The sequence below is a fragment of the Amphibalanus amphitrite genome, unplaced genomic scaffold (assembly GCF_019059575.1).
Source record: "Amphibalanus amphitrite isolate SeventyFive unplaced genomic scaffold, NRLGWU_Aamphi_draft 000475F_arrow, whole genome shotgun sequence".
Lineage (NCBI taxonomy): Eukaryota > Metazoa > Arthropoda > Thecostraca > Balanomorpha > Balanidae > Amphibalanus > Amphibalanus amphitrite.
Genome location: NW_024881969.1, coordinates 103,929 through 131,242, shown reverse-complemented (window position 1 = coordinate 131,242; position 27,314 = coordinate 103,929). Strand labels below are relative to the sequence as shown.

The 27,314-nt window shown below is 47.0% G+C and overlaps 1 protein-coding gene across 1 annotated transcript; it reads left to right on the top strand.

Annotated features, from left to right (window-relative positions):
* The first annotated feature begins 5,181 nt into the window (after nt 1-5,181).
* Nucleotides 5,182-26,695, top strand: LOC122392224. The gene is made up of 6 exons (XM_043386854.1): nt 5,182-5,327; nt 20,851-21,128; nt 21,460-21,510; nt 22,326-22,550; nt 22,923-23,089; nt 25,760-26,695. Exons 2-6 carry the CDS (start codon nt 20,879-20,881, stop codon nt 26,378-26,380), a joined length of 1,314 nt encoding a protein of 437 aa, XP_043242789.1. The 5' UTR covers nt 5,182-5,327; nt 20,851-20,878; the 3' UTR covers nt 26,381-26,695.
* The last annotated feature ends 619 nt before the right edge of the window (nt 26,696-27,314 follow it).

Here is a 27,314-nt window from a genome sequence, read left to right as displayed (position 1 = left end):
GGTAAGATCGAGTTAGGGTGAGTACCTAGTACCTATAACTGGGTGCTAATGCTATGCAGGTCTTGGGTAAGTTGCAAATAAGTGTGATGATTGAGGTTAGGTCAGGTTAGTCAGGTATGAATTGATCAGGTCACATTTTTATGAACACTTGGCAAATTAAAAAAAAAACTAACATGACCTAATATTAGCTAGCCCAACTAAACCTACATAACTACTGAACTATAGGTACTGAGCACCTACCTACTTGTGCCTACATCTCATACCAAGTCAAAATAAAGAAGTTCCTTTCTAGAAGATTACCCTGGCAGTACTTTTTATCCCAGCCCTGTCAAGAAAACTAATACTTCTCAAGTTCTGAGTCCCTTCTGGCCATCCACAGAAAGAAATGCTGACAGCTTTGCTTTTGTATATTAGACCAATAATCACCATCACGGAACACATGATATGATCACATCGTTGCATGGATTGTCACATTGACAAATGACAATTTTACTGAAATCCTTTTTCAAGAAATGCAAAGTAATGATGAACATCAAATTAAACATTATAAAGCTGATTTAGTGATCCAAGCTTTCTCTTCCAGTAGCAACAGAATGATCGCATGTTTCATTTGCCAGACACTGAGTAATGCACATTACCATCCGCATAGCAAAGTAAAGCTGCCCAGGTTTGTTCATTCTAGATTTTTCACTTGGCAGCTAGCACTCATTGATCTTGCTGCTGTAGCCTGTAAGTAATATTTCAATATTCATACCAATACATCAATACGCGTTCACCAGCCAACATTTTCTGGCTTGATACTGCGCGTGTTCTTCAGTATTGATCTCCTGCAATATTATAGCTTGTTTTCGGCCAATAAGCTCTTTTAATTTTACTTTTTCTTGCTGATAGGTGAGCCAGATCAACTTGTGTTTATCAACCAACATTTCCTAACTTCAACCTGATATTACTCAGGACTCACAACTCTTAGCCTCCTGTATACATCAACTTGGGATTGTTTTCAGTCAACATGCTTCTTTAATATGATATAATTAAGTCACAAGAGATTCAAAACTTACAACAAAACGACATACAAGAGTTCGAAAACCATCAGATAAAAAAAAAGGCCTTGGAACGGAGAAGAACTGAGCGAATTGGTGTGCTCCATTTGTTTGTTTACAATAATTGTAGTGCTGATGTATTGTTTTAGGACTCTAGCGGTTGGCTCATAAAAACTGAAACATTTTCACAAAATCTGTAAGGCAATTAATATTTCTCTGAAAGAACTTAAATATTCAAAAGCCAAACACCATGAAATACAGGAATCAGAACGAAAAAGTAACCCGAAAATCCAGCCTAATAACCGGCTCCTAAAACTGCGGCAAAATCAGCACTTTTCCCCGCAACTCGTTGTCCAGACGTAAATATGCTGCGCCGGCTGCGTATTTACAAATTGCAACCGAGCTCCGCCGTAGGGTATTTTATTTCCGCCGTAGTGTATTTCACTTCGGGGGTTTTCTACCATACATCTGCCTGAGCTTAGGGTAATTACAATTTGTCGGCGACGTTAAAAAATGATGCACTTTTTTCGCAGTATAGGATAACGCATGTGCATATTTCTGCCTTTTTGGGTGCGCTTTATCGGTTTTTCGTGAGTAACTCACGTAAAAACCGTCCGGTCGCGACGAAACTTTCAATGCCCCCGATTTTATCAATTTTACACCTACCCTGAAAATTTCACGACCCTGACCCAAATGACCTTTGACCTGTGACCTATTTCTCGAGACCATGTTTGGCCCGAATCGCGATTCGGCGTTTGTCGGCTCGCATTAGCCGCGCGGTTGCAGTCTTCACGTGGTTTCAAGCGTTGAAACATGTGATATGATGCTGGTCCCATGCATTAGGGTGGGTGTCAAGGTCACCTGAAGGTCAGGTCAGCTCAATGACCTTTGATGACCTCGGTTCCTTTTTCGAGTTTTACATGTTTCTAGGCTAGTTTTTGGAGCTGATTTCGAATTTAGCAACCATTTGAACATTACCTACAGGGGGTGTAACGAAATTATACGGACACCTTTCTTCCCGCTGTAATTAAAAAGCAAAACAATCTGGTACTTTTTCTTTTAACTGAGCTTGTAGCCACCTTTCATAAAAACACAGTGGTGAATGTTCTGGAGCATTTCAGCCAATGAATTCTCCAGCACACTGGCTTTGATGCGGACCAACGCCGTCTAAACCTGTGCCTGCGGTTGAGCAGTGCTTATGGCGGGTCTCTTCATACACCTCATTCCCCTCCTGACTCCATCCCGGGTTCCGGACAAAAAGTCAAATGATAAAAGGTAAAAGGATGATTAGTCAACAGACATTACGTCAAAAGCACGAAGTCAAAAATCTTAAAAGTCAACAGGTAAAAGGTCAACAAAGAGGAAAGTCAAAAGTCAAAAAGTCAAAAAGGATAAAACGTCAAAAGATAAAAAGTGAAATTGCCAAAAAGTCAATGAACAAAAAGCCAACTAGCATAGAAGTCAAAAGACAAAAAGTCAAATGGACATAAGGTCAAAAGACAAAAAGTAAAAACGGCAAAAAGTCAACTTGCCAAAAAGTAAAAAGAACAAAAGTCGAAAGACAAAAAGTGAACAGGACATAAAGTCAAAATCCAAAAAACCAAAAGGACAGAAAGTCAAAAGGACAAAAAGTCAAAAAACAACAAGTCAACCGGGCATGAAGTCAAAATAAAAAGTCAAAAGTTCAAAAAGTCAAAAAGACATATAGTCAAAGTCCAAAAAGTCAAAAGGACAAAAAATCAAAGGGACAAAAAGTCAAAAGGACAAAAAGTGAAGAGGACAAAGGTCAAAAGACGAAAAGTCAACAGAACATAAAGTCAAATTACGAAAAAATCCAAAGGACAAAAAGCCAAAATCCAAAAACTCAAAAGGACAAGTCAAAGAGACAAAGTCAATGACACCTGGATCATCAGTCATTACATACATGAGATAACATTTACAAACAGCTGTACACAATTAAGCAGGATGCTGCACAATATAACCTGCATCATTGGACATTGAAGCGAGACTGCCTCCATTGCACGACTGATGGGGATTCCCATGGCCCGCAACCGCGACTCAGCTGGTCACACGGGCATGCTTGGCTGAAATCTGACACACATCCGTTGACACGTGCTAGGTGGGAGCTCGCTCGCATCGTAAGGTTGTCATGAGGCAGCGTTACATGATCCTTCGAGACAACTGACTGTCCCAGGCGCAGTTTACTGGAATTATTTCAACAAATATAGTAGCCCGGAATGTTATCGATACGAAAAGTTTCGCTTGTTCAAATTTCCTATATTGTGTAGGGAGACGTTTCTCATCAATTGATTCCGTCACGGGTTCTATTAGCGATTTCACACTTTTATTATAGTTCAAGCGTATTGTATGGTACAATTGGTACAATAGTAAAGCGCGTCGTTTCTTTTAAATCACCGTTCCATGCTTCTATCCTCAGGATACGGAAATCCTTCTCCTCCACGCCGCAACCCCCTCCGGGCTGGACAGGCAACTTTATCTCATGCGGGCTGCTGGAGCGGCACCGCTGCTCCCGAGGGAGCGCACCCCGTAGCCGGGTGCAGTGAGTACCTTGGGGCTGATCGGCCTGTCCTTCGGGATGGGCTCAGCCCCGGTGACTCACTAGGATGCCTGCCCAGACCAATGTCTCCCCCTAATTCCTATCATCCTTCCGGCTCTGAAATGGTCTAATTGGACCGAAAGGGCCTAACCCAACAAAACAAAACAAATTTCTTTTAAATAGGTGGAAGTTGGAACGAGAGGCAATGGTGTGATTGTCGGATTGTCCTGCCTTGAAAGGAACGCTCATATCAGCATCAACAGACAACAACCTGTTAATATTCACGGACTGCATACAATTAAGGTGACCAATTTTCATCGAAAGGTACGGACTGCATACAATTAAGGTGACCAATTTTCATCGAAATGTATAGGTCAATTAAGTTATCGAGATGCGATTGCTAAAAACACAATTTTTTAGGACCTCGGAGCTGTGACGTCCAAAGAGAGGTGACAAGTATAGCGCATTGTGGCCACCAGTTACTGTCCCTCTCCTTCATCTTCGCCTCCGCCCTACGTCTCCTTATCGGAACTGCCCCCCCCCCCCCCCCGCCACCAGCAGGCACAGTACGCCAACTTTATATCGATAAGTTCACATTCCCAATATACTTTTTAAAGCAAAGTAAAAATAGGTAGGAGCGTTCTTATCGGTAGTGTCGGGGCACGCACGGGGACGCGCCGAGACTCTCTATGCGGTGCAGCCGGCGCCCAGCGGGCGGCGGCCGGGGATCAGGTGGCCCGGCGCGGGTCAGTCGCCGACCGGAGACGCGGGCTGCGGCGTACTTGTACCGACTTAGTTAACGACTGCTGTTGAAGACTACTTTTTGCTGTTGACTACATTTTGCGCATCAACTTTTCGCGCACCTATAAACTATTTGCTTGTTGACTTTTTGTGTGTTGACTTTTAGCGTGTTGACTTTTAAGCATGTTGACTTTTAGCGTGTTGACTTTTAGCATGCTGACCTTTCGCGTGTTGACTTTTAGCGTGTTGACTTTTAGCGTGTTGACTTTTAGGCGTGTTGACTTTTAGCGTCTTGACTTTATGCGTGTTGACTTTTAGCGTGTTGACTTTTAGCGCGTTGACTTTTTGACATGTCGGCTTTTTGTCTCTTTGACATTATGTCTTTTGACTTCTTGCGTGTTGACTTTTAGCTTGTTGACTTCTGGCGTGTTGACTTTTTGGCAGGTTGACTTTTTGTTCATTTGACATTTTGTCCTTTGACTTCTTGCGATGTTGACTTTCTGTCTGTTGACTTAATGTCCTTTGACTTTTTATCCGTTTACTTTTAACGTTTTGACTTTTCATCCGGGAATCCTCCATCCCAGCCTGACGTGCGCCACATTTGTAGCCCGGTGAAGGTCAGCAGTTGAGAGCATGGGAGCTCTGATTGATTGAGTGAAGTGTCAAGTTATTCAAATTGATTGAGTGAAGTGTTAAGCTATTCAAAGAAGAAAAGTAAAAAGGTTATAGAAATCATCCACCATGAGTTCAAAAGCACCTACCACTAGGGGGCGTTACGTGTCAACTAGCAGCCAGCAACAAGTTGGTAAGGAAGGTGCCGATAAAAAAGAAGAAGAAAGCGCCAAAACATCCCGAGACAAAACTGGAGGGCATGGATCGCAGGATGTGTCCAGTGAGAGTGATTATAGCCAGGAAAGTGATGAAGATGTTGATCTGGGTGGAGGAAAAGTGAGTGGTTGGTCACCAAGTGGGAAAAAGAAGAAAGAAAGGTATGTGTGCAAGGGGGGACCCAAGCAATGTGGGCTGAAAATTTTGGCTAAGGATGATAGTATTATGTGTGATGCTTGTAGGCAGTGGTACCATCCTAAGTGTCAGAAGCTATCTGACAAGGAATTTAGGGCTCTGTCCGAGTTCGACTTCCTATGGGTGTGTATGGAGTGTAGACCAAACATTATACCCATCGCTGAACTGAGAAAAGAGTTCCGTGAGGGCATGGAGAACATTGAGAACAAAATTACGCAGGCACTGAGCGACGCCAAGTTCAAAAAGGAGATAGAACAAAAACTCCAAGCTCTAGAAAACAACGTAATGATGCGCGTGAAAGAACAACAGGAGCGGGTTGAAAAATCGATCAAGGAACAGGTTAATGTGGTGCAGAAACTGCCAGAATACACAGCAGAACTGAAAACGAGTGCCAAAAATCTGCAGAAGATAGTTGAAAACAAGGCAGAACAGGATGCTCGAGAAAGGAACATACTGCTGCACAACATAGAAGAAAGCCAGTCTGACAATCCAGAGCAAAGAAAACATCATGACACAGAAATATTTCAAAGATTAGTGACTTCACTGACAGGCAAACAGGATGTAGAAATAGTCAACATCTACAGACTAGGGAAAAAACCTGAGAACAATGAAAATGAAGGAACGAATGCACGGAAGCGGCTGATGCTGGTGAAAGTGAAAGACAGAGAAATTGTTAATGAGTTGATCAGGAAGAGAACAAAGTTGAGAGAAGTGGGCTTCCTGAATGTTTACCTGACCAGGGACCTCTCGCCTGAAGATCGTGAAACTCAAAAAAAGTTGAGGATGGAACTGGAGCAAAAAGGAAAAACAACCCACAAAATCTTTCGAGGCAAGGTCGTCCCTCGCTAGCGCGAAGCAGAACCAAGATAGAAGGTTTTTAAAATGTATGTACACAAATGCCAATAGTCTTAAAAACAAGTTGAGTGAGTTGAGACTGCGTATTGATGAAGGCAAACCAGATGTAATAGGGATTACGGAAGTGTGGACAAAAGATGAAATTGTTCTACAAGGCTATCACCCTGCCTACAGATATGACAGAGAAGAAGATCAAAAAGGAGGAGGTGTCATGCTCTTTGTTAAATGTGACCTGGAGGTGTCAGATTGCCCAGAGCTGAGCAGCCCCAATATAGAGTCTGTTTGGTGTTATGTCAAATTGTCATCCAAAGAAAAACTGTTAGTGGGTGTCTGCTACAGGCCACCAGCCAGTTCTGTTGAGTACAATGAAGGATTAAACCATTTATTGAAGCAAACTCCTTCAACACGAACCAAGCATATATTAGTAATGGGTGATTTTAACTACCCGCAGATTGATTGGGATACTGGCTCAGTTGATGGTTCTGAGGGATCAAGTCAAGAAAGATTTTTTGATGCTGTCAATGACTTGTTCTGGTTACAATGTGTCAACTTTCCCACCCGCTTCAAAGAAGGAAATGAACCGTCCTTGCTAGATCTAGTATTTGCAAATGAAGAAAATGCCATTGAAAGCATTGTGGGATCTGACCCACTGGGTAAAAGTGATCACTGTGTTATCACATGGGAATACGTCTACATTAGCAAGGGACCAAACAGAATGAACCAAGACAAACCAACCCGTAGAAACTTTAAGAAAGGTAATTATGCTCAAATGTCTGATGACCTTAGTCAAATAGACTGGTCAACTCTTGAAAACATGGGAGTAGAGCAAACTTGGAGCAAGATAAAGGATATTGTTAATACCAGCATTGATCAACATGTACCCTTGTCACATCAAAAGAACACCATACCTCGTAGTCCGTGGTGGACTAAACGGCTTGAAGCGGCTGTAAAGTTAAAGTACAGCTTGTGGAAAGAGTACAGAAGGACTAAAGCTACAGAGGACTACAAGAGATACACAGTGCAGAGAAACAAGACAACTAGTCTTATTAGACTAGCAAGGTGTCAGCACGAAACCAAGATTGCTGAACATGCAAAACAAGACCCAAGTAGTATATCAAGGTACATAAGGTCACAACAGAAATTGAAGCCAAAGGTTGGACCACTTACAACTGAAAACGGTACATTGACACAGAGTGACATGGAAGCAGCCGAAGTGTTAAACAAGTTCTTCCAAAGTGTATTTGTTGAAGAAGACGATTCTGAAGTTCCAGAATTCCCAGCTCGTGTACAGGACGAAAATATCCTGGAGCATATCGAACTAACACTACAAGAAGTGCACAGGGAATTAGAAGCCCTAGATATCAACAAGTCGGCAGGACCAGATGGCATACCCAACAGTGTAATGAAAATGTGTGCAGATCAAATGGCTGGACCACTGAAATGCCTCTTTCAGAAAACCTTGGACTTGGGCAAGCTACCAGTTGATTGGAAGGAAGCAAGGGTAACACCGCTATTCAAGAAAGGGTCAAAAAAAGCCCCAGGAAATTATAGACCCATCAGTTTAACAAGTCAACCATGTAAAGTTTTGGAGAGAATAGTTAGAAAACGCATTGTTGAACACCTGGATGACCATGACCTGATCTCAAAACACCAACATGGCTTTACAAAGAGAAGATCATGCCAAACCAACTTGATTGAAGCAATGGAAGAATGGACCAAAACATTGGATGACGGACATGCTTTGGACATAGCATACTTGGATTTTCAGAAAGCGTTTGATACCGTACCGCATAGAAGGCTAAAGAAGAAATTGTATGGCTATGGAATACGAGGAAGACTGTTAGACTGGATTTGTGACTTTCTGCACAACCGCCGACAACATGTGACTATAGGAAATATTACTTCGAACTCAGTGGATATAAAAAGTGGCGTACCACAGGGTTCTGTTTTGGGTCCAACATTGTTTTTAGTTTATGTCAATGAGTTGCCAACAGAGATCAAAAGTAGCATAAAAATGTTCGCTGACGACGCCAAAGTGTATCGACCAATCCGACAAGATGATGACGTAGCTGCACTGCAGGCCGACCTACAAGCTCTGTGTGCGTGGTCACTGAAATGGCTACTGAGGTTCAATGTTGCCAAGTGCAAGATAATGCATTGTGGTTTGTCAAACCAACATAACCGGTATTACATGACAGAGAATGGTTTGAATAGAGAACTTAAAGCAACTACCATGGAGCGTGATCTTGGCGTGATAACCACAAGCTCCCTCAAAGCAACTGAACACTGTTATCAAGCAGCCAATAAAGCTTCTTCAGCATTAAGATTACTGAAAATTGCTTTTGCTAGCCTCAACATGAACAACTTTAAGCCATTGTACACATCCTATGTGCGCCCTCATCTTGACTACTGCCTGAGTGCTGTCGGACCCCATTTAATTCAAGATCTTAAAGCCTTAGAGAAAGTCCAACGGCGTGCTTCGAAACTGGTTCGTGAAATCAAACATCTTCCATACCATCAACGACTGGAAAGGCTGGAACTACCTACCATTGAAGAGAGACTCAGCAGGGGTGACTTGATAGAAGCTTACAAGATCCTAACAGGTAAACTCGCTGTCGATCCAAACCAGTTTTTCGAGAGGAACTTTGATGACAGGACAAGGGGGCACCACCTAAAGCTCGCAAAAAGAAGATGCAGCAGTCAAGCACGGGCCAAATTCTTTGCAAACAGAGTGGTTACTGCCTGGAACAGTTTACCAGAGGAAGTTGTGGCTGCAACATCTACAAACCACTTCAAAAATCTGCTGGACCGACATCGGGCTGCTGCACCCTGACCTGTCATCTTGTCCCAAACCAGTATGATGTGGGTCCTGAATAGACTGTGTCTAAACCTAACCCACTACATAAACCTAAACCTAAACCTAAACCTCCTGCTGAACAAGAGCCCACAGGTTTTCGATTGAATTGGGATCGCGACTTTTTCCAAGTCATAAGCGTTAGCCCAGAATGATTGAAGGTTCTATCGGCATCACTTCCCGTTCTTTTAGGGACTTTTAAGTAGCGCGCCGCCCCGCATGAAGACAGCGTGGCTTGAATCAGGTATCAGTGCGCGTTCAGAAATCGTGCCCTCCTATGCCGTCTGGTTGAGCGCCTCCAATCATGCTCCACCACCTTCCTTGGAAAAGCTCCACCCTTGCCTATGGGGCAAAATGTAAGGGACAAAAACACAAAACAAGACAGATAAAAATAAAGCAAAATTAACTCAATACCTAATGAAATTCAGGCTGGAGCAAAAACATAGGTAATAGGTATCTATGTCAAATTAGCATGAAAGATTTAAATCAACCTGACCAGGCCCGGGTCTGACCTGGTTCTAACCACCTTACTTCGCCTAACTTAACCCAATTCAACCTAGCCTACCACCACAACACCTGCAGAGGTACCTTCCTGGAAAAATGACGCCCAGGGAGGTGACTGTCCAACTTATTGGAATACTATCATGATTGCTTGTCAAAATGTGTGTCATCATGCTCTTGTTTGACAAGTGATGTATAATAAATGTGATATTCAATAATTATCTCCTGGCTGTTGACTGTTGAGTGGTCAAAATATTCAAATAATCAGGGTACAATGTTGTGCATAGTGCCCACTAATCATGTTGTTTTTGTGTAGGGCTAGGCCCTGTGCACATTGTTGTGTGCACTGCTATGTGCACCTTAAGTAAAAAAGTGACTGGTGGTACATGACAAAAGGTTGTGCAACTGCGAAGTTCATGCCCTTGGTCAAGCTGGTGCCAAATGCCTATAGCTATAGCAGGATCAGTGAGGGTTGCAGACATGCTGCTACATACATTGTGCATTGAAGATATTGGCTGGCACAAAGTTCATCCTTAATTTCTATGCTTAACACCTAATGTAAGAAGCGACATAAATGCCCAGATGATAAAACTCTCTGGTCAACATCACACAAATTTATTTACATACTTTGCAGGTGGGTACATATTTACATTCATGGCAAATACTTTTGATTTGATTCAGAAACTAGTTGCTAGTAAGCTTGCATTTTTGTAGGTAGGTACAACAACGACCATATATTAAATCATAAAACCTTCACATGGCATTCATCACATACCTTTTTACTGAACAAGTACCTAGCTACCATGCAATGATTTTAAATTTTTTTCCGCAATCCATCTATATCTCAACTGACACAATGAATTTGAAATACCCTAACAAAACCTATAAATGTACATGAGAAGAATGCAATACTACAAGAACTATGAATTTCTGAAGTTATTCTCACATGCTGGAATGTTGAAACTCTACGTTTGTCGTCCATTTCCACGTTTGATTGAGCCATCACATCGAACTGTTTTCGTTCTTCAGTCACAAGCTTTCGCACAAATCTTGAATTTTTATGCATTATCTTGAACCATGCTCCAGTCTTCCCAAGAAGGTAGGTACTATGTAACATCAAAGCAATTTTGATTTGTTACAACAGCTTCAGATCATGATAGGCTTGAGGTTGTTACACCATTTGTCAGACAAATCTCTACAAAATGTGTATCAATTCCCAAACTAAGTAATTGATCATATCAGTATTATGTTTAGGTATATAAAGAAACTCAAATAATCCACAAATTGTTATTGAAAAACTCCCACTTCAAGAATTCACAGCAATAACAGTACAAGTCAGAAGCAAACAAACATTGCGCCAGATTTCGTATGAAACGCGCCATCGTCCTGAAGTTTCTACCACATACGGTAGTTCAAGCGTATATTCGAATGCAGTATGAGTAGAGCATGGGTCCCGAAAAATTCTTCAGAAACTAGAGAAATTCTCGCGGGGCAGGACGTCTGTCAAACTAGCAGCGAGCAGCGAGCAGCGAGTCCAGCAGCGAGAAGCGGGCCATCCCGATTTAGCTGGAAATTTGCTCACAGAGCCTTCTCAGCACGCCAGGGGCGGATCCAAGGGGGGGGGTCACATGGGTCATGGCCCCCCCCTTGAGGCCCGGGGGCCCAAAGACCTGCCAGGGGCACCACCGGCCTATCAGGGGTATCACAGTCCTGACGGGCACCACAGGACCACCAGGGGCACCACAGGCCTAGCAGGGACACCACGGGCCTGGTGCCCCTGGGCCCTGACAGGACTGTAACGCCCCTGACAAGCCTGAAGTGTCCCCGGCAGGGACGTGGTGCCCCTGACAGGCCTGAGGCGCCCCTGCAAGGCCGGTGGTGCCCCTGGCAGGCCTGTGGTGTCCATGGTAGGCCTGTGGTGCCCTTGCTAGGCCTCTGGTGCCCCTGACAGGCTTGTAATGCCCCTGGAAGGACTGTGGAGCCCCTGGGCCCTGACAAGCCTGAGGTGCCCGGCCATGACAGGCCAGTGGTGCCTTGCTAGGCCTGTGGTGCCCCTGGCAGGCCTGTGGTGCCCCTGGCAGGCCTGTGGTGCCCCTGACAGGCTTGCGGTGCCCTTGGAAGGACTGTGGTGTCCCTGGGCCCTGACAACCCTGAGGTGCCCCTGACAGGCCCGTGGTGCCCTTGTTAGGCCTGTGGTGCCCCTGGCAGGCCTCTGGTGCCCTTGCTAGGCCGCTGGTACCCCTGCGCCCTAAGAGGACTGGTGCCCCTGAAAAGTCTGAAGTGCCCCTCGGCAGGCCCGTGGTGCCCCTGACAGGCCCAAGGTGCCCCTGCGAGGCCGGTGGTGCCCCTGGCAGACCTCTGGTGCCCCTGGCAGGTCTGTGGTGCCCCTGGCAGGTCTGTGGCGCCCCTGGCAGACCTGTGTTGACTGGTGCCCCTGCTAGGTCGCTGGTGCCCCTCACAGACCTGTGGTGCCCCTGGGCCTTGACAAGCCTGAGATGCCTGGCTAGGACAGGCTCGTGGTGCCCCTGATAGACCAGTGGTGCCCTTGCTAGGCCTGTAGTGCCCCTGGCAGGCCTCTGGTGCCCCTGCTACCCCTGCGCCCGGCCGAGGACTATGGTGCCCCTGAAAAGCCTGAAGTGCCTCTCGACAGGCCCGTGGTGCCCCTGACAGGCCCAAGTTACCCCTGCAAGGTCGGTGGTGCTCCTGGCAGGCCTCTGGTGCCCCTGGCAGGTCTGTGGTGCCCCTGGCAGGCCTGTGTTGACTGGTGTCCCTGCTAGGCCGCTGGTGCCCCTCACAGGCCTGCGGTGCCCCTGGAAGGACTGTGGTGCCCCTGCCCCTAGGGGTGCTCATGGGCCCAACAGGCCCGTTGTGCCCCTGACAGGCCTGTCGTGTATACTTGCTAGACCTGTGGTGCCCCTGCTTCCTGGCGGGCCTGTGGCGCCCCTACAAGGCCGTAGGTGCCCCTGACAGGTTTGTGGTGTCCCTGGAAGGACTTTGGTGCCCCTGACAAGCCTGAAGTGTCAAGGACAGACCCTTTAGACGCCAGGGTCAAGTTCGTCGGACTGACAACGATTCGCTTACCTGATAACGTTCCTGGTAAGTACTCACTACTCAGCGTCCACAACATATATACACATAGCACATTCATATATACTTGCTTACAATTGGTAAATGTGGTTGTGGCAAAAGTTAAGATACTGACTAAAAATAAAAATTAAAAAGAAAAAAAAAACAGAAAATGGGGGCACCACCAAAATGAAGTGGACGAAATCCGTTGAGTTTTTAATTTTGGGTATAGGTAGGGGCACCACTTCGATTCATGACCCTCCCCTTGGAGTTTTCCTGGATCCGCCCCTGCAGCACGCTGATTCCGAAAATCATGGTCTCTTGGGTGGGAATCTTTACCGTTCTCGAGATAGAACCCTCTAAAGTTTTCGACACCCATGACCGGGCCATCCCGATTTGGCTGAAAATTGGCTCACAGAGCCTTCTCAGCACGCTGACTCCGAAAATCATGGTCTCTAGAGTGGGAATCTTTACCGTTCTCGAGATAGAACCCTCTATAGTTCTTACCACCCATGACCGGGCCATCCCGATTTGGCTGAAAATTTGCTCACAGAGCCTTCTCAGCACGCTGATTCCGAAAATCATGGTCTCTAAGGTGGGAATCTTTACCGTTCTCGAGATAGAACCCTCTAAAGTTTTCGACACCCATGACCGGGCCATCCCGATTTGGCTGAAAATTGGCTCACAGAGCCTTCTCAGCACGCTGATTCCGAAAATCATGGTCTCTTGGGTGGGAATCTTTACCGTTCTCGAGATAGAACCCTCTAAAGTTTTCGACACCCATGACCGGGCCATCCCGATTTGGCTGAAAATTGGCTCACAGAGCCTTCTCAGCACGCTGACTCCGAAAATCATGGTCTCTAGAGTGGGAATCTTTACCGTTCTCGAGATAGAACCCTCTATAGTTCTTACCACCCATGACCGGGCCATCCCGATTTGGCTGAAAATTTGCTCACAGAGCCTTCTCAGCACGCTGATTCCGAAAATCATGGTCTCTAAGGTGGGAATCTTTACCGTTCTCGAGATAGAACCCTCTAAAGTTTTCGACACCCATGACCGGGCCATCCCGATTTGGCTGAAAATTGGCTCACAGAGCCTTCTCAGCACGCTGACTCCGAAAATCATGGTCTCTAGAGTCGGAATCTTTACTGTTCTCGAGATAGAACCCTCTATAGTTCTTACCACCCATGACCGGGCCATCCCGATTTGGCTGAAAATTTGCTCACAGAGCCTTCTCAGCACGCTGATTCCGAAAATCATGGTCTCTAGGGTGGGAATCTTTACCGTTCTCGAGATAGAACCCTCTAAAGCTCTTACCACCCATATGACCGGGCCATCCCGATTTGGCTAAAAATTTGCTCACAGAGCCTTCTCAGCACGCTGATTCCGAAAATCATGGTCTCTAGGGTGGGAATCTTTACCGTTCTCGAGATAGAACCCTCTAAAGCTCTTACCACCCATGACCGGGCCATCCCGATTTGGCTAAAAATTGGCTCACAGAGCCTTAGGGCTTAGTTCTCAGCACGCTGATGCCGAAAATCATGGTCTCTAGGGTAAGAATCTTTACCGTTCTCGAGATAGAACCTCTAATTTTCTTACCACCCATGACCGGGCCATCCCGATTTGGCTGAAAATTGGCTCACAGAGCCTTCTCAGCACGCTGATTCCGAAAATCGTGGTCTCTAGGGTGGAAATCTACCGTTCTCGAGATAGAACCCTAAGCTCTTACCACCTATGACCGGGCCATCCCGATTTGACTGGGATGGCCCGGTCGATTTGACAGACCATGATTTTCGGAATCAGCCGCAGCGTGCTGAGAAGGCTCTGTGAGAAAATTTTCAACCAAATCAGGCTGGCCTGGTCATGGGTGTCGAAAACTTTAGAGGGTTCTATCTCCAGAAGGGTAAAGATTCCCACCCTAGAGGCTATGATTTTCGGAATCAGCGTGCTTAGAAGGCTCTGTGAGCAAATTTTCAGCCAAATCGGGATGGCCCGGTCTTTGGTGTCGAAAACTTTAGAGCATTCTATCTCGAGAACGGTGAAGATTCCCACCCTAGAGACCATGATTTTCGGAATCAGCGTGCTGAGAAGGCTCTGTGAGCCAATTTTCAGCCAAATCGGGATGGCCCGGTCATGGGTGGTAAGAATTTTAGAGGGTTCTATCTCGAGAACGGTAAAGATTCCCACCCTAGAGACCATGATTTTCGGAATCAGCGTGCTGAGAAGGCTCTGTGAGCCAATTTTCAGCCAAATCGGGATGGCTCGGTCATGGGTGTCGAAAATTTTAGAGGTTTCTATCTCGAGAACGGTTAAGATTCCCACCCTAGAGACCATGATTTTCGGAATCAGCGTGCTAAGAACTGAGAAAGATCTGTGAGCAAATTTTCAGCCAAATCGGGATGGCCCGGTCATGGGTGGTAAGAAATTTAGAGGGTTCTATCTCGAGAACGGTAAAGATTCTCACCCTAGAGACCATGATTTTCGGAATCAGCTTGCTGAGAAGGCTCTGTGAGCCAATTTTCAGTCAAATCGGGATGGCCCGGTCTTTGGTGCCGAAAACTTTAGAGGGTTCTATCTCGAGAACGGTAAAGATTCCCACCCTAGAGACCATGATTTTCGGCATCAGCGTGCTGAGAACTAAGCCCTAAGGCTCTGTGAGCCAATTTTTAGCCAAATCGGGATGGCCCGGTCATGGGTGGTAAGAGCTTTAGAGGGTTCTATCTCGAGAACGGTAAAGATTCCCACCCTAGAGACCATGATTTTCGGAATCAGCGTGCTGAGAAGGCTCTGTGAGCAAATTTTCAGCCAAATCGGGATGGCCCGGTCATGGGTGGTAAGAACTCGAACGGGTTCTATCTCGAGAACAGTAAAGATTCCCACTTCAGAGACCATGATTTTCGGAGTCAGCGTGCTGAGCAGGCTCTGTGAGCCAATTTTCAGCCAAATCGGGATGGCCCGGTCATGGGTGGTAAGAACTATAGAGGGTTCTATCTCGAGAACGGTAAAGATTCCCACCTTAGAGACCATGATTTTCGGAATCAGCGTGCTGAGAAGGCTCTGTAAGCCAATTTTTAGCCAAATCGGGATGGCCCGGTCATGGGTGTCGAAAACTTTAGAGGGTTCTATCTCGAGAACGGTAAAGATTCCCACCTTAGAGACCATGATTTTCGGAATCAGCGTGCTGAGAAGGCTCTGTGAGCAAATTTTCAGCCAAATCGGGATGGCCCGGTCATGGGTGGTAAGAACTATAGAGGGTTCTATCTCGAGAACGGTAAAGATTCCCACTCTAGAGACCATGATTTTCGGAGTCAGCGTACTGAGAAGGCTCTGTGAGCCAATTTTCAGCCAAATCGGGATGGCCCGGTCATGGGTGTCGAAAACTTTAGAGGGTTCTATCTCGAGAACGGTAAAGATTCCCACCCAAGAGACCATGATTTTCGGAATCAGCGTGCTGAGAAGGCTCTGTGAGCAAATTTTCAGCTAAATCGGGATGGCCCGTTTCTCGCTGCTGGACTCGCTGCTAGTTTGACAGACGTCCTGCCCCGCGAGAATTTCTCTAGTTTCTGAAGAATTTTTCGGGACCCATGCTCTACTCATACTGCATTCGAATATACGCGTAGTTCAACCGCAGCCGTAGTGCGAAAACCCCTGCCCACCTTACCCCACGGCGGAGCTCGGTTGCAATTTGTAAATACGCGCGCCGGCTCACGCCGCAGCCGAAGTCTTGACGGGTGTTAAATAAAAAGGTATTGTGACGTCATTATCATTTTGTGAATCATATTGGGCTAAAATTCCTGTCAGTCTATGCTTAATTTTTTCTTTAAAATTACCTAAGGCTACCATCCAATTATGTCACAAAACAACATTCAGTATCTATCATAGAATCTCATTTGCAGGCACGATGGTTATTTTTGCGAAATTTTGATAACCTGCTGTGTGTACCTCCTGTGGTCTAATGACGTAAAATTTAGTACAACTCTTATGTAGTACCTTTGTGATAAAAAACAACCACAAAAACAACAAGCGACGCGGCGTCTCTCCTCCCCCTCCTCCCTCTCCTCCCCAGTCTCTCCCAAAAGAGCGTGGAGCGGCGGGGCTGTTAAATAATGGGCGGAGCGAAGCGTACGCGGTTGTAAACAAACGAGCTGGAGCAGCCTTGTTTGTTTACAGTTGTGTTTTAGGGCCTTGCAAACAGCTAAACTGACACAGCAAGTAAATACGGTAGGTTTGGAGGATGTTGATCGAATGTTGTTTTTTGTTGTTGTTTGCAGTTTTTGTTATGATTAGAGCAGTGACAGCGAATAGCACTGCTTTTATAAGCCTTGGTAAGAAGAATATTTATATGTGACCTGAGCCCTGTTCGGTCGATGTTTTTATCACGCGCACTGCAGGGGGGGGGGGGCTGTTTTCAACCCCCCCTGTGGTTTTTCGCAAATCGCGAGCGCCAAATTTTCCATACCTGTTCTCCCAACTTTTGCACACCTTGAGTAAAAATTTTGACCCCAGGTGACCTATGGTCAGGTCACCAGGTCAGGTCAAGTGACCCTACCTCGAAACGTAAATTTCGAAGTATGCAATCCCACCAAGCCCACAGTTGTTGAGATATGATCTTGAAACCCACAGGAAATAGTAAAGTCATCACGAGCTACAACTTGTTTATCTCAGAATTTTATATCGATGACCTAAGGTCAGGTCATTTTTGCGACCGGCCCATTATAAGTCAATGGGAGAAATTTCAACTTACTCTGAATGCCATCCTATGACTTCAATATGCTCAGGATCATAGTATTACAGGTCCCTGTTGGTGATTTCACCGAAACATATCACTTGTGACCTTTGGAAGGTGATCTCCAGGTCATCTTAGGTCACCTGAGGTCACCAGCGGTTTTTCTTCAATAACTTGAGATTGAATAGAGATAGAGACTCCGTTCGACGTTTATCGTGTTTTTCTCGTAAATGCGGATCGAATGATATGCAACATGACCTATTTTGGTCAGGTCATGACCTTGACCTGAGGTCAAATTTTCAGCTTGACCTTTTGAGGTCATATAATATATCATTCGATGCGCCTTGACGAGCTAAGAACGATGGCGTTCGAATCGATCCTCTATCTTGTGTGCAAGACAAGTTATTCAAGAAAAACTACCGCGAAATTCCTGTTGTGAAAATCGTAACATTTTGTCTTTGGTGACCTCTGGTGACCTCGTTTTTGACCTGAGACAAAAATGACCTAGTATTTCCTCTAAATAACATCTCCACCTATCTAACGCCGTTTACCGTTTGTCGCTACGTTGCGCCGTTTTCGAGATCTCAGGGGTTGTTGTTTTCAACCCCCCCCCCCCGCCCCTCTTGCAGTTCGTGTTCGGCTCAGACCCGCTGCAGTGCGCGTGTTATATCAGCGTGCTGTCGGTTTTCCCCATATAAGGAAGTGCTGGCGCATCTTGGCCTCTCATTGGTCTAACGAATAGACCACTTGAATTCGACCAATGAGGAGCCAAGAAATAGCAGCATGGTCGCAGCCTGCTGATAAATAAACGGGGGGCGAACAGAGCTCAGCTTTAGAGAATCAAGATTGAACGAACCGTAACATGGGTTTGGGTTGGGGCCTCAGCCTGGGCCAGGAAAGAGAATGCAGTCATAGGTATATCAATACCGCCAGACTAGTTGCATCGCAGTACCTGAACTGTTTTCTTCAAGGCCATATGTAGGTTTCTCCATGTTATCAGAGGGAGCCCCACCGTGTGTACGATGTTGCACACCACTGGGCGCCCATGCGTTGACTCGCGGTAATCGCGGTCCCCCCTTGTGTAACGCTCTGCTGTGTTTATGGTCAGATGTGGGCAAGCATTAATGACGATGCGACCCCACGGGCACGCGGCTTTGTGACTGTTGCCGTCGTGCCGGTCCCAGCCCACCCTGCTCATGTGTGCGAGAGGGTAGGCATGGTGAGAAACGCTGGATGTCTCAATTGATGGTATGCATCCTTGCAATTTATCGCCGTTGCTTCCCGGCCAGCCCTTCCGATGTGTAGGTACGGGAGCTGGGCTCCATCCTTCCCATCGCATGGTTAGCCGTTGAGAGATGTCCAATTTCCACACTCACTATATTCCTTTTGAAGCTCATGATTGCTCATCACTTGACATTCGGGGCTCCAAGATAGGGGGATCCAGGAGGGCTGCGAAGTCGTAGCCGTACCCGTAGCCATAGCCGTAGTCGGTCGGAGTCGGAGCCAACGGCACTGATGAGTTGGAGTCGATTTTAGGAGCTGGAGCCGGAGTTGGAGTTAACGGAAATTCATCGGCTCCGCGAACCTACCAGGTCTGTGGAGTCGGAGACCGGAGTCGGTCGGAGACTCGGAGTTGACAGTTCTGCCCGGAGTTGAAGTCGATTTTACCGATAATTCATCGACTCCGCAGTCCGCAACTCCGCAACCCTGTAAAATGTACAGTGTACCCCAGACCTAGTGGCCTTCAATTCCTGAACTCGATAAGATAAGTCAGCCACACGGACACCAAAACAGTAGGTTGTGATGTTCAGTCAGGTGTGCCTCCAGGTCCCTATAGATGAAGCACCGCTGTCTCCACTGTCCAGAGGCAGCAGTTGCGGCCGATCAGTGCAGGCCCACATATTGATACAGGCACAGCTGTCAGCTGATGCAGTGGAGGTACTGCCGTATCATCTTAGACTGATTGGCATGCAACTTTAACTGGTGCTGGTTAACTACTGAACTCCTGGCCACGCTGAAGATGGGACTCGGCATCTACTTTCCAAGATTTGCTCAAACTTAGAGGCTGATGGCCATATTTGATGCCATGTCCCTGAAGCTGTTCTAGCCATGGCACCCATAATTGTCATCGTGTGGGCATCTGCTGGCGCCTCCTGTTGGAAATAGGCTCCTCTCGTCATCTCAGTTGCCTTCTCGTTTCTGGGGATTCCACGATGAGCCGACACCTGCAGCCTGCAGTGTGATTTCTTGGCCTCATGTTTCCTGTAATTCCTTGGCTTTGGGGGGTATGAAATAGCAGCATCTATACCAAAGCTATGTAAGCCACAAGATAAACCATTCAGAGATCACTGCTCCCAGCTGAGTTTTCTGTGATCCGACGCCTCCACTCACCTGGGTCAGCACTGCCTTGGAATCAACACGAATGACTACTGGTCTCTCTGAATACGCGAGAGACTGCTTGTCCCAGCGTGCTTTTGATGCCATGAAGCTCAGCAGGAGACTGAATACTTCCACTGGATATGTTGCTCCAATTCCACTTGGCTTGCTCTGGGAAAATGTAGCGTGTGTCTGCTGTCTCCCGACGGATCGTGTTGTGAATGTCCTGACCGACCTTGTTGTTGTTGGTCAGGTTGATCGTGATCGCTCCCCGTCGGAATGTTCGAGACTTCTCTCCCCATTCTTCTCTGGTATTTTCAGCATGGTATGGTCTTTGCCGACCCTTCGTCCCCTCTCTCCATTCCGAAGTAGATATCTGTTGACAAGACCTGTGAGTGATTGCAGATTGGCACCGTCGTTAAAAGTAGATCTTAAGTAGTTCTTCTTTTCCAGTGGCGCCTATCTTTCAAATTCAGTCTACGTCTTTTCTGAGGCCTTAAATGGGGGGGGGGGGGTCTTCAATGCTGTGAGTCTTACGGTGAATTCCTTTGTCCTTGTGTGGCTTAGGGGCTATTTTTTTTTTTGATAATTTACCGCAAACGAGCGCTGGAGCTGGTAGCAGAGTTGTCAAAATCAGTATTTATTCCAAAGCGAGACTCTGTATAGTTTGAACTTTGTCGGAAATTCCGAGTCATTTTGCTCTAACTCGAAGCCAACCGGAGTCGGCGATGGCCAGGATATCCCTGATTAGGAGTTATGATTGAAAGAATTTCATGCGCATTGTGGAAGTTTTTATCTGGCATGTCTGTATATTTTTACACTGACAAGGCCGGACAAGGCCCACAAATTACTCACCTGAAAAGTATTTATATTCTATTAGCTATGTTTCATGCCTAATATCATCTTCCATTCTTACAAAGCTTAACTGCTTAGGACTTTTGGTGTTCTCGTTCATGATGTATATCGACCTCGGCATAGCATTTTAATGAAATGGAATTTTTATGCGTTTCCATCGAAGTTATTCCGTGTCTTGCCATGCTTTTGCAAATTTCTTCCGCGTTCATTGTGTATTGGTGCGACCGCTGCTGAGCTCGGCTCCGCTCTGTTCCAGACGGCCCCGTCGGGCGCCCTCTGACGGGATGGCGACCGGCGCCGCGCCGGCCAGGATCCAGACGTTCGTCTTCTTCGACCTGGAGGGGACGGGGCTGCCCAGCCAGCCGGCCGACTACCCGGTGCGCATCATGGAGCTCTCCCTGGTAGCTGTGCAGCGGCCGGCTGGCTGCGGCGCGGCGCAGCCCCGGCGCCCGGCGCCTGGTCCCGGAATACTCGAGCATCTGCCGCCCAACGAGAGGGGCCGCGTGACGCCGAAGCGGCCAACCAGAGAGCATGGTGAGGAGGCCGGGGAACGCCGGGGATGTGGAATGGGTCCAGGGTGTAACACGTGTGGACTTTTGGTGTATGTAGGTATATGTTGATTTCGCGCCGGTGTTGAGGCTCGTAAATGGCTGGAGGGTTTTACATAAAGCCTTTGTCTATTCGATCAGTATCCCTCTGAGTTGGCAATTCTTCATACTAATGTAACATACTTCATCAGGTCAGAGTCCTTTCTATTCCACACACATTGCCCTGAAGCCCAACTTATGAACAGACGTGCATGGTATGATTAAATGATTCCATTTTGTATACCCCATCATGACGATGACTGTCCTTTCTCTTTTAGGACTTCTATCCTGGCTTATCAACCTAATCTTGTATGGATTTCAAGCCTTCTGTAAGTCTCTTTTTAAGGCTATGTCTCGTTGTTCAATGTCCATTTGTTTGCTTCAAACCAAACCTTGGCACTGAGTTTTGAACACACACCCAGCCATTTTGTAATCGGTAAGAGCGAAAAATAAAAACTGAAGGCACTTGCCGTTGATTTTAATGTCATCAATCGTCAGGAAACGTCGGAAAGTAACGTATGAGTGCCACCCGCGACTAGCCTTCAAACTGGGTTCTAGTGACATTGTAGTATTCATCAGTGACAAGTCCCTATTTTTGTAACAGACCGTAGTGCTAAACATAAGGTATTTTCAAAAACAGGACGTGACGAGGTTTGTTTGGAATCGAACGAATGGGCGAGTACGAGAAGGACGATAAAGATGCTCACAGATTGTTTGAAATCCATAGTAGATATACAAGATTCATAAAGTGTCGCAATTTTCTCCCAGTTCACCCCCCCCCCCCCATCTCTCTCAGTCCAGTATATCCGTTTTGCCGTAAATGGTGGTCTTTTGGCCCTGTTGCACATTGAAAAGGTAGTTAATTAGTCGCAGTACCCTGGCGAGTGTGGACCGTGATTCTCGGGGAGCGTTCACTGTGCGTTTGTGCTCATTCTGGCCGATGTGTGTTCTCGTTCAAGGGGTTGGCGCGCATTTGAACCCCGCTCAGCTCTGCTGACATAGAACCGCTGACCGCTCGACTGTGCTGACCCGTGCCCGTTGACCGCTCGACTGTGCTGCCCGTGCCCGCTGACCGCTGGGCTGTGCTGACCCGTGCCCGCTGACCGCTCGGCTGTGCTGACCCGTGCCCGCTGACCGTGCGCAGACCGTCTGGCGGCCGCCGGCGCGGCGCGCGCCCGGCCCCGGCCGCGGGTGGTGGCCGGATGCGCCACCCCGCCCGTCTCAGACGACACCTCGGACGAAGACGACGACGACGACGACGCGCCGACGGAGCCGCTGCCGGTGCCGACGCCGCCGCGCGTGCGGAACTCGCTGCTGCTCGCCGTCAGTCCGCGCAAACAGATACCGGCGATCGTCACCGATATTACCGGTAACAAACCGCCCTCAGACACCTCTTATGCCGTACCGTCATGACAAAAAACAACTTGGGTCTTTTCAGTGGAGCTTAAGCTCTGCGAGTGCTTGTTTGATCGTGTTTGTAATCGGTTAGGTTTCGTCAAGAAGGAGATACTCCGTGAAGGCACAGCGTTGAGCGTAGTTAAATGTTAATGATAACTTATCTTACTATTTGACGCATACCTAATCATTTATCACCTCAGTGTCGACGACGCTCCGAAAATGTGAATCGCTAGCAAACACGCTCAGTATTACAGTCAGTTTCAGCGCAATGCGTCTTATTAATTATTTTCCACGATATTTGTTTTGCCGCTTCCCTAAAGTGTTATTTCCGATGCCTGGACAGAGCTCGACAACGAGACGCTGGAGGCGCACTCGGCGTTTGATCGCGACCTGGCCGAAATGCTGCGCGCGTACCTGCGCCGGCTGCCGGGACCCGTGTGCCTGGTGGCGCACAATGGCTACCGATACGACTTTCCGCTGCTCGTAGCCGAGCTGCTGCATGCCAAACAGGTGAGAAGCCGCGGTGGGTGGTGGTGAGTTGTGAGTTGTTGTGAGTTGCCGTGTCCCAGCCGGTGGTAAGTTGAGATGAGTCGCTGTTTTCTCTTCAGTGTTGAGTAGCGTTGAGTTTGCCGTCTCCCGGCAGCGGTGAGTTGCGAGGGATCGTTAGGCTGCCACCGGCCTGCTTGACTGGTGTTATTTGATCCAATACCAGTCTGCTGTCGGGGCATTCCACGTCAAATCGAACAAAAATCGGCTGTTTTGCACCTTACCATCAGCGATTTTATTATAAATTTGTGAGCGAGTTCCTGTGTGGCCCCGGACATTACATTGATGTTTTTTGCACATTCTGACCACAGGTCTTCTAAAGATAGGGCATCAAATTTTTACAAAATGTTGCATCTTTATATTTTTGAACGATCATAACTTTGGTTGTACTTGTTTGATTTGAATGAAATAAACCTTACTGTTTAGGTAATTTCTTAAGCATTTGTTTAGAATTGCACCTACTTAAATATATGACCTTGAAAGTTGCTTAACTCTGTTCTTAAGCACGAATATTGAAATAGCAAAAAACACGTCACCTTCGATTTGGCTCATTTTCATATATTTTATTGCCTACCATATTCTTAACAACCTGTGAAAAAAATTAGAGTGGGCCATTCATAAGTTTTGAAAAAAATTGCACATATGCAAACGTATGTTAGCATGCGCAGTGGAGGGGGAAGAGCGAATTTCGCCCACCCCTCCTGTTTTTTCGCCAATATCTCATAAGATGAATGCGAAATTAATTATGGCTACCTGTCAAGAATTGAATTGGACATCTCATCGTGCAAGCAATAAGAAAATCGGTTCACAACTGCTCTAGTAATAGCGTTGTAAAGTGAACATACTGTCGCCGCAGCGACGCGGCGACTCGGCAGCCGGCGCCGACCGCTACGCGCCGCCTGAATTGTAGACTGTGCCGGGACGGAACGGAACGGTTCCGTCTTTACATCGCGCTCCCTACCGCTGATTACGTTCGATTCGCGTCAAATTTTGTGAGAAGACTAAGAAATGTACAGGCAATCTTATGGTGAAAGAATTTTGAAAATCGGTTGGTAAACAATTGAAATATGAACGTGTAAACACAAAATTGTGATTGCTGCCAATGCTGCGTTTCCCGCATCGGCCGAGCCCGCCTCAGCCGGCGACATGTTACTCTTAGCTGAGGCCTCTAACTGCCATATTTATTATTGGATTAACTAGAAATTCCCATACATACTAAAAAAATGTATGTTCTTTCGTATAGTGAAGATCAAAAGACGTGAAGATATCGTTGCGTGATAATGTTTTCGTTGAATTTACTTCATGATGCATTTCCACACGGCTCAAAATTCACCGCAAAATACCGTTTGCCTGAGACACTTTTACTATGGAACGTGAAAACTTGACTACGATGACTATGCATTTCCATTCTCGCAGAGTTTGGGATATCACTAATCAGCAATCATTCATTTCAGAAAGTGTACACAAGCAAGCATGTCTTGACTCTGCCTTTCAAGGTCACGCGCGGTTGCGTGATGTTGATGCATGAAAACGGCGTTTGCCGCGAAAGTTATGAATGGCCCACTCCATTTTTTTCACAGATGGTTAGGAACATTGTGACGGACATAATATGTAAAAATTACCCAAATCGAAGGTGACGTGTTTTTTGCTATTTAAATTTTTCTGTTTTAATTAAAGGTCAAATGCATTTCAAGGTCACTTCAATTTAATTTTATAATTAAAAATCAAAGCCTTATCAATGGCCTATAAGACCCTGTTAATATCATTTTGATACCAGAAAAGGAACCAGAGTTATAGCCATTTAAAAAATTGATGCGTGGCATTTTTCTCTATATTTGATGACCTATATCTCAGCGATACGTTATCAAATTTCGAAAATATTATACGCAACTCAGTTTTGAACCATGCCCAGTCTACCTACAAATTTTCAGAAAAATCGAAGGGAATGACGGATTTCGGTGTTTGATTTGACGTGGAATACCCCTGTCGGCGGAGTCAGGATTGTCATTTGTCGCTATTATGATACAGATAATCACACTTCCACATAATCGATCGGTTTTAAGTACCGTATAGGGGCGGAAGGCCTCAGCCTCCGTCGGTCTTTTGTATGTTGTCCGTTGCCAATATTGGTTAGTTTTACATTTTTGCCGCATTGAAGTTCGGATTAATTAGTTGAGCGACATGGGTGTTGTTCCTAACTTTTTGATTCTAGGCTTGTGCAAATACATTTGTAAGTAGGTAAATTGTGACATAGCTATGGGCTAGCAAAGGGTTTGAATACTGAAACCATTGTGGTGGATGACGGAAGTGTCCCTGTTGACCAGTTGGTGAGCCATCCAGGACGCCTGCTTACCACGTATACTGTATAGGTACACAGTGTAAAATGGCGATTCGTTTGGGAATGGAAATGAGCCCCTGAAATTCAGGGGCTTCAGACGAAAATTTTGTTGGGATTAGATCCACGATTCAGGGCCTGAATCGTGGATCTAATCCCAACAAAATTTTCGCCCTGGCGGTTAAGCGTAGATAACAGCCAAGCTATTACTGACTGCTGAATGCCGACACCTTTGTCTGGTGCCTTTGTGCTGTGCCGCACCGACTGCCGCTGACTGTTGGTCGCGCCCTCTGCCGCAGACGTGGTTCGACTCGAGCGAGCTGCTGTGCGTGGACTCACTGGCGTTTTTCCGCGCCGTGGCCGCCGGCACCGACCGACCGGAGCCACCTCGCGCCCCTGGCGCGCCGACCGTGTACGCGCTCAACCCGACCACCCTCTCCTGCTGCCACGAGGCCGCCGACGACTCCTGCCTGGTCTGCAATCCGGGCATGTGGGTGTCGTTCGACGAGTGCGACCGTGCGATCGGCGAGTTCGAGTTCACGTCGGTGGGCAGCCGGCGCGCCATCCGCTGTCGCCACGCGGACGGTGCGCGCTGCGTCGTTTGTGACCACGTGCCGCGCTACCGGCGGCCGCCGCCGCGCGTACGGCGCCGGCTGTTTCCGGAGCAGGGTGTCGCGACCGCTGGCGGCGGCCTGAAACCCTCCCTGGCGCTGCCCGACCTCTACGAGCGCCGGTTCGGCGTGCCGCCGGCACTGAGCCACAGCGCCGCGGACGATGTGGAGGCGCTGCTGCTCCTGTGTCAGTCACACGGCGAACGGTTCTTCGACTGGGCAGACCGCAACCGCAGTCCGCTGCGTGAAGTGAAGCCTATGTGGACGCGCCGCGCCGCACGCACACACCGCGTGCTGCCCGTTTGGTGAGGTGCCTGATCCCACACCCTCTCCACAGCCTGACTGAACTGGTTCGCCGAGTATTTTATGACGCTTCTCAGCTGAAGCGATGTAGGTTTTAGGTTGCATGAAGTTTCTAGATAGTCGCGCGACGAAGTGGGCATGCTTTTGATGTATTTGTGAGATTTCACTTTGACGCTCCCTGACGACACGTGTCTAAATTCAATTCCAAACAGCTGTTTGCTGTTGTGAGTGAAATGGCCAACAGCGGGGCATTTCTATTATTGACCTGCATACCCTTTAGGTTTATGCAGTCGTTTATAGCTACTTACACCTTTGTAAAAACTTTTTTAACTTTTCAATTCGATTTTCGTCCGTTTTGAGGCTGATATGCTCTGTAATGCAACTTGGTTGCAGCCATGTTTTTATCTCGCTTTCATTGACTACATTGTTTTACGCTTGATGTTTCTTGAAATTTTAGGCACACACCTGACATTTCAGTTGGTATCGGTATTTACCAGTGATAGGATGACTCGCATTGGTTTCATATCGCGCTTGTATGAAATACGGACTTGTGAAAGGGTGGTTCCCATTGCCTAATAAAGGCTGTGTGTAGTTGCTTGACAGCAATCAGCTGTGATTCCGACCGACCCGGTTGGTAGTGGTGGCCTTGTCTGACACGTAATGTATGATGTTGAGATGTGACCGTAAATAAACGATGAGTTATTATGACATCGGCAATCGGAACGGGAGGCGGGACGGGCATTGGATTGGACAATTTCGTGCCACTTGACACGACACCTTACGCATCGAGACACAAACTGAAAGCTGCCTACATTTAGTCGCACGACCCGAAACTTTGTCGACACAGCCTATGTCTTGTGCTTGATCAGGGCACTAATGCTTGAAATCGAGGGAACCCGACTTATTGCCCTCCCCGCCTTTTTAAACCTCTGCGTAAAAT

Coding starts and splice junctions, on each gene's coding strand:
- LOC122392224 (XM_043386854.1), top strand. CDS start 20,879: ATGGCGACCGGCGCCGCGCCGGCCAGGATCCAGACGTTCGTCTTCTTC. Junction 21,129..21,459: donor GCGGCCAACCAGAGAGCATG/GTGAGGAGGCCG, acceptor TTTCTCTTTTAG/GACTTCTATCCTGGCTTATC. Junction 23,090..25,759: donor AGCTGCTGCATGCCAAACAG/GTGAGAAGCCGC, acceptor CCTCTGCCGCAG/ACGTGGTTCGACTCGAGCGA.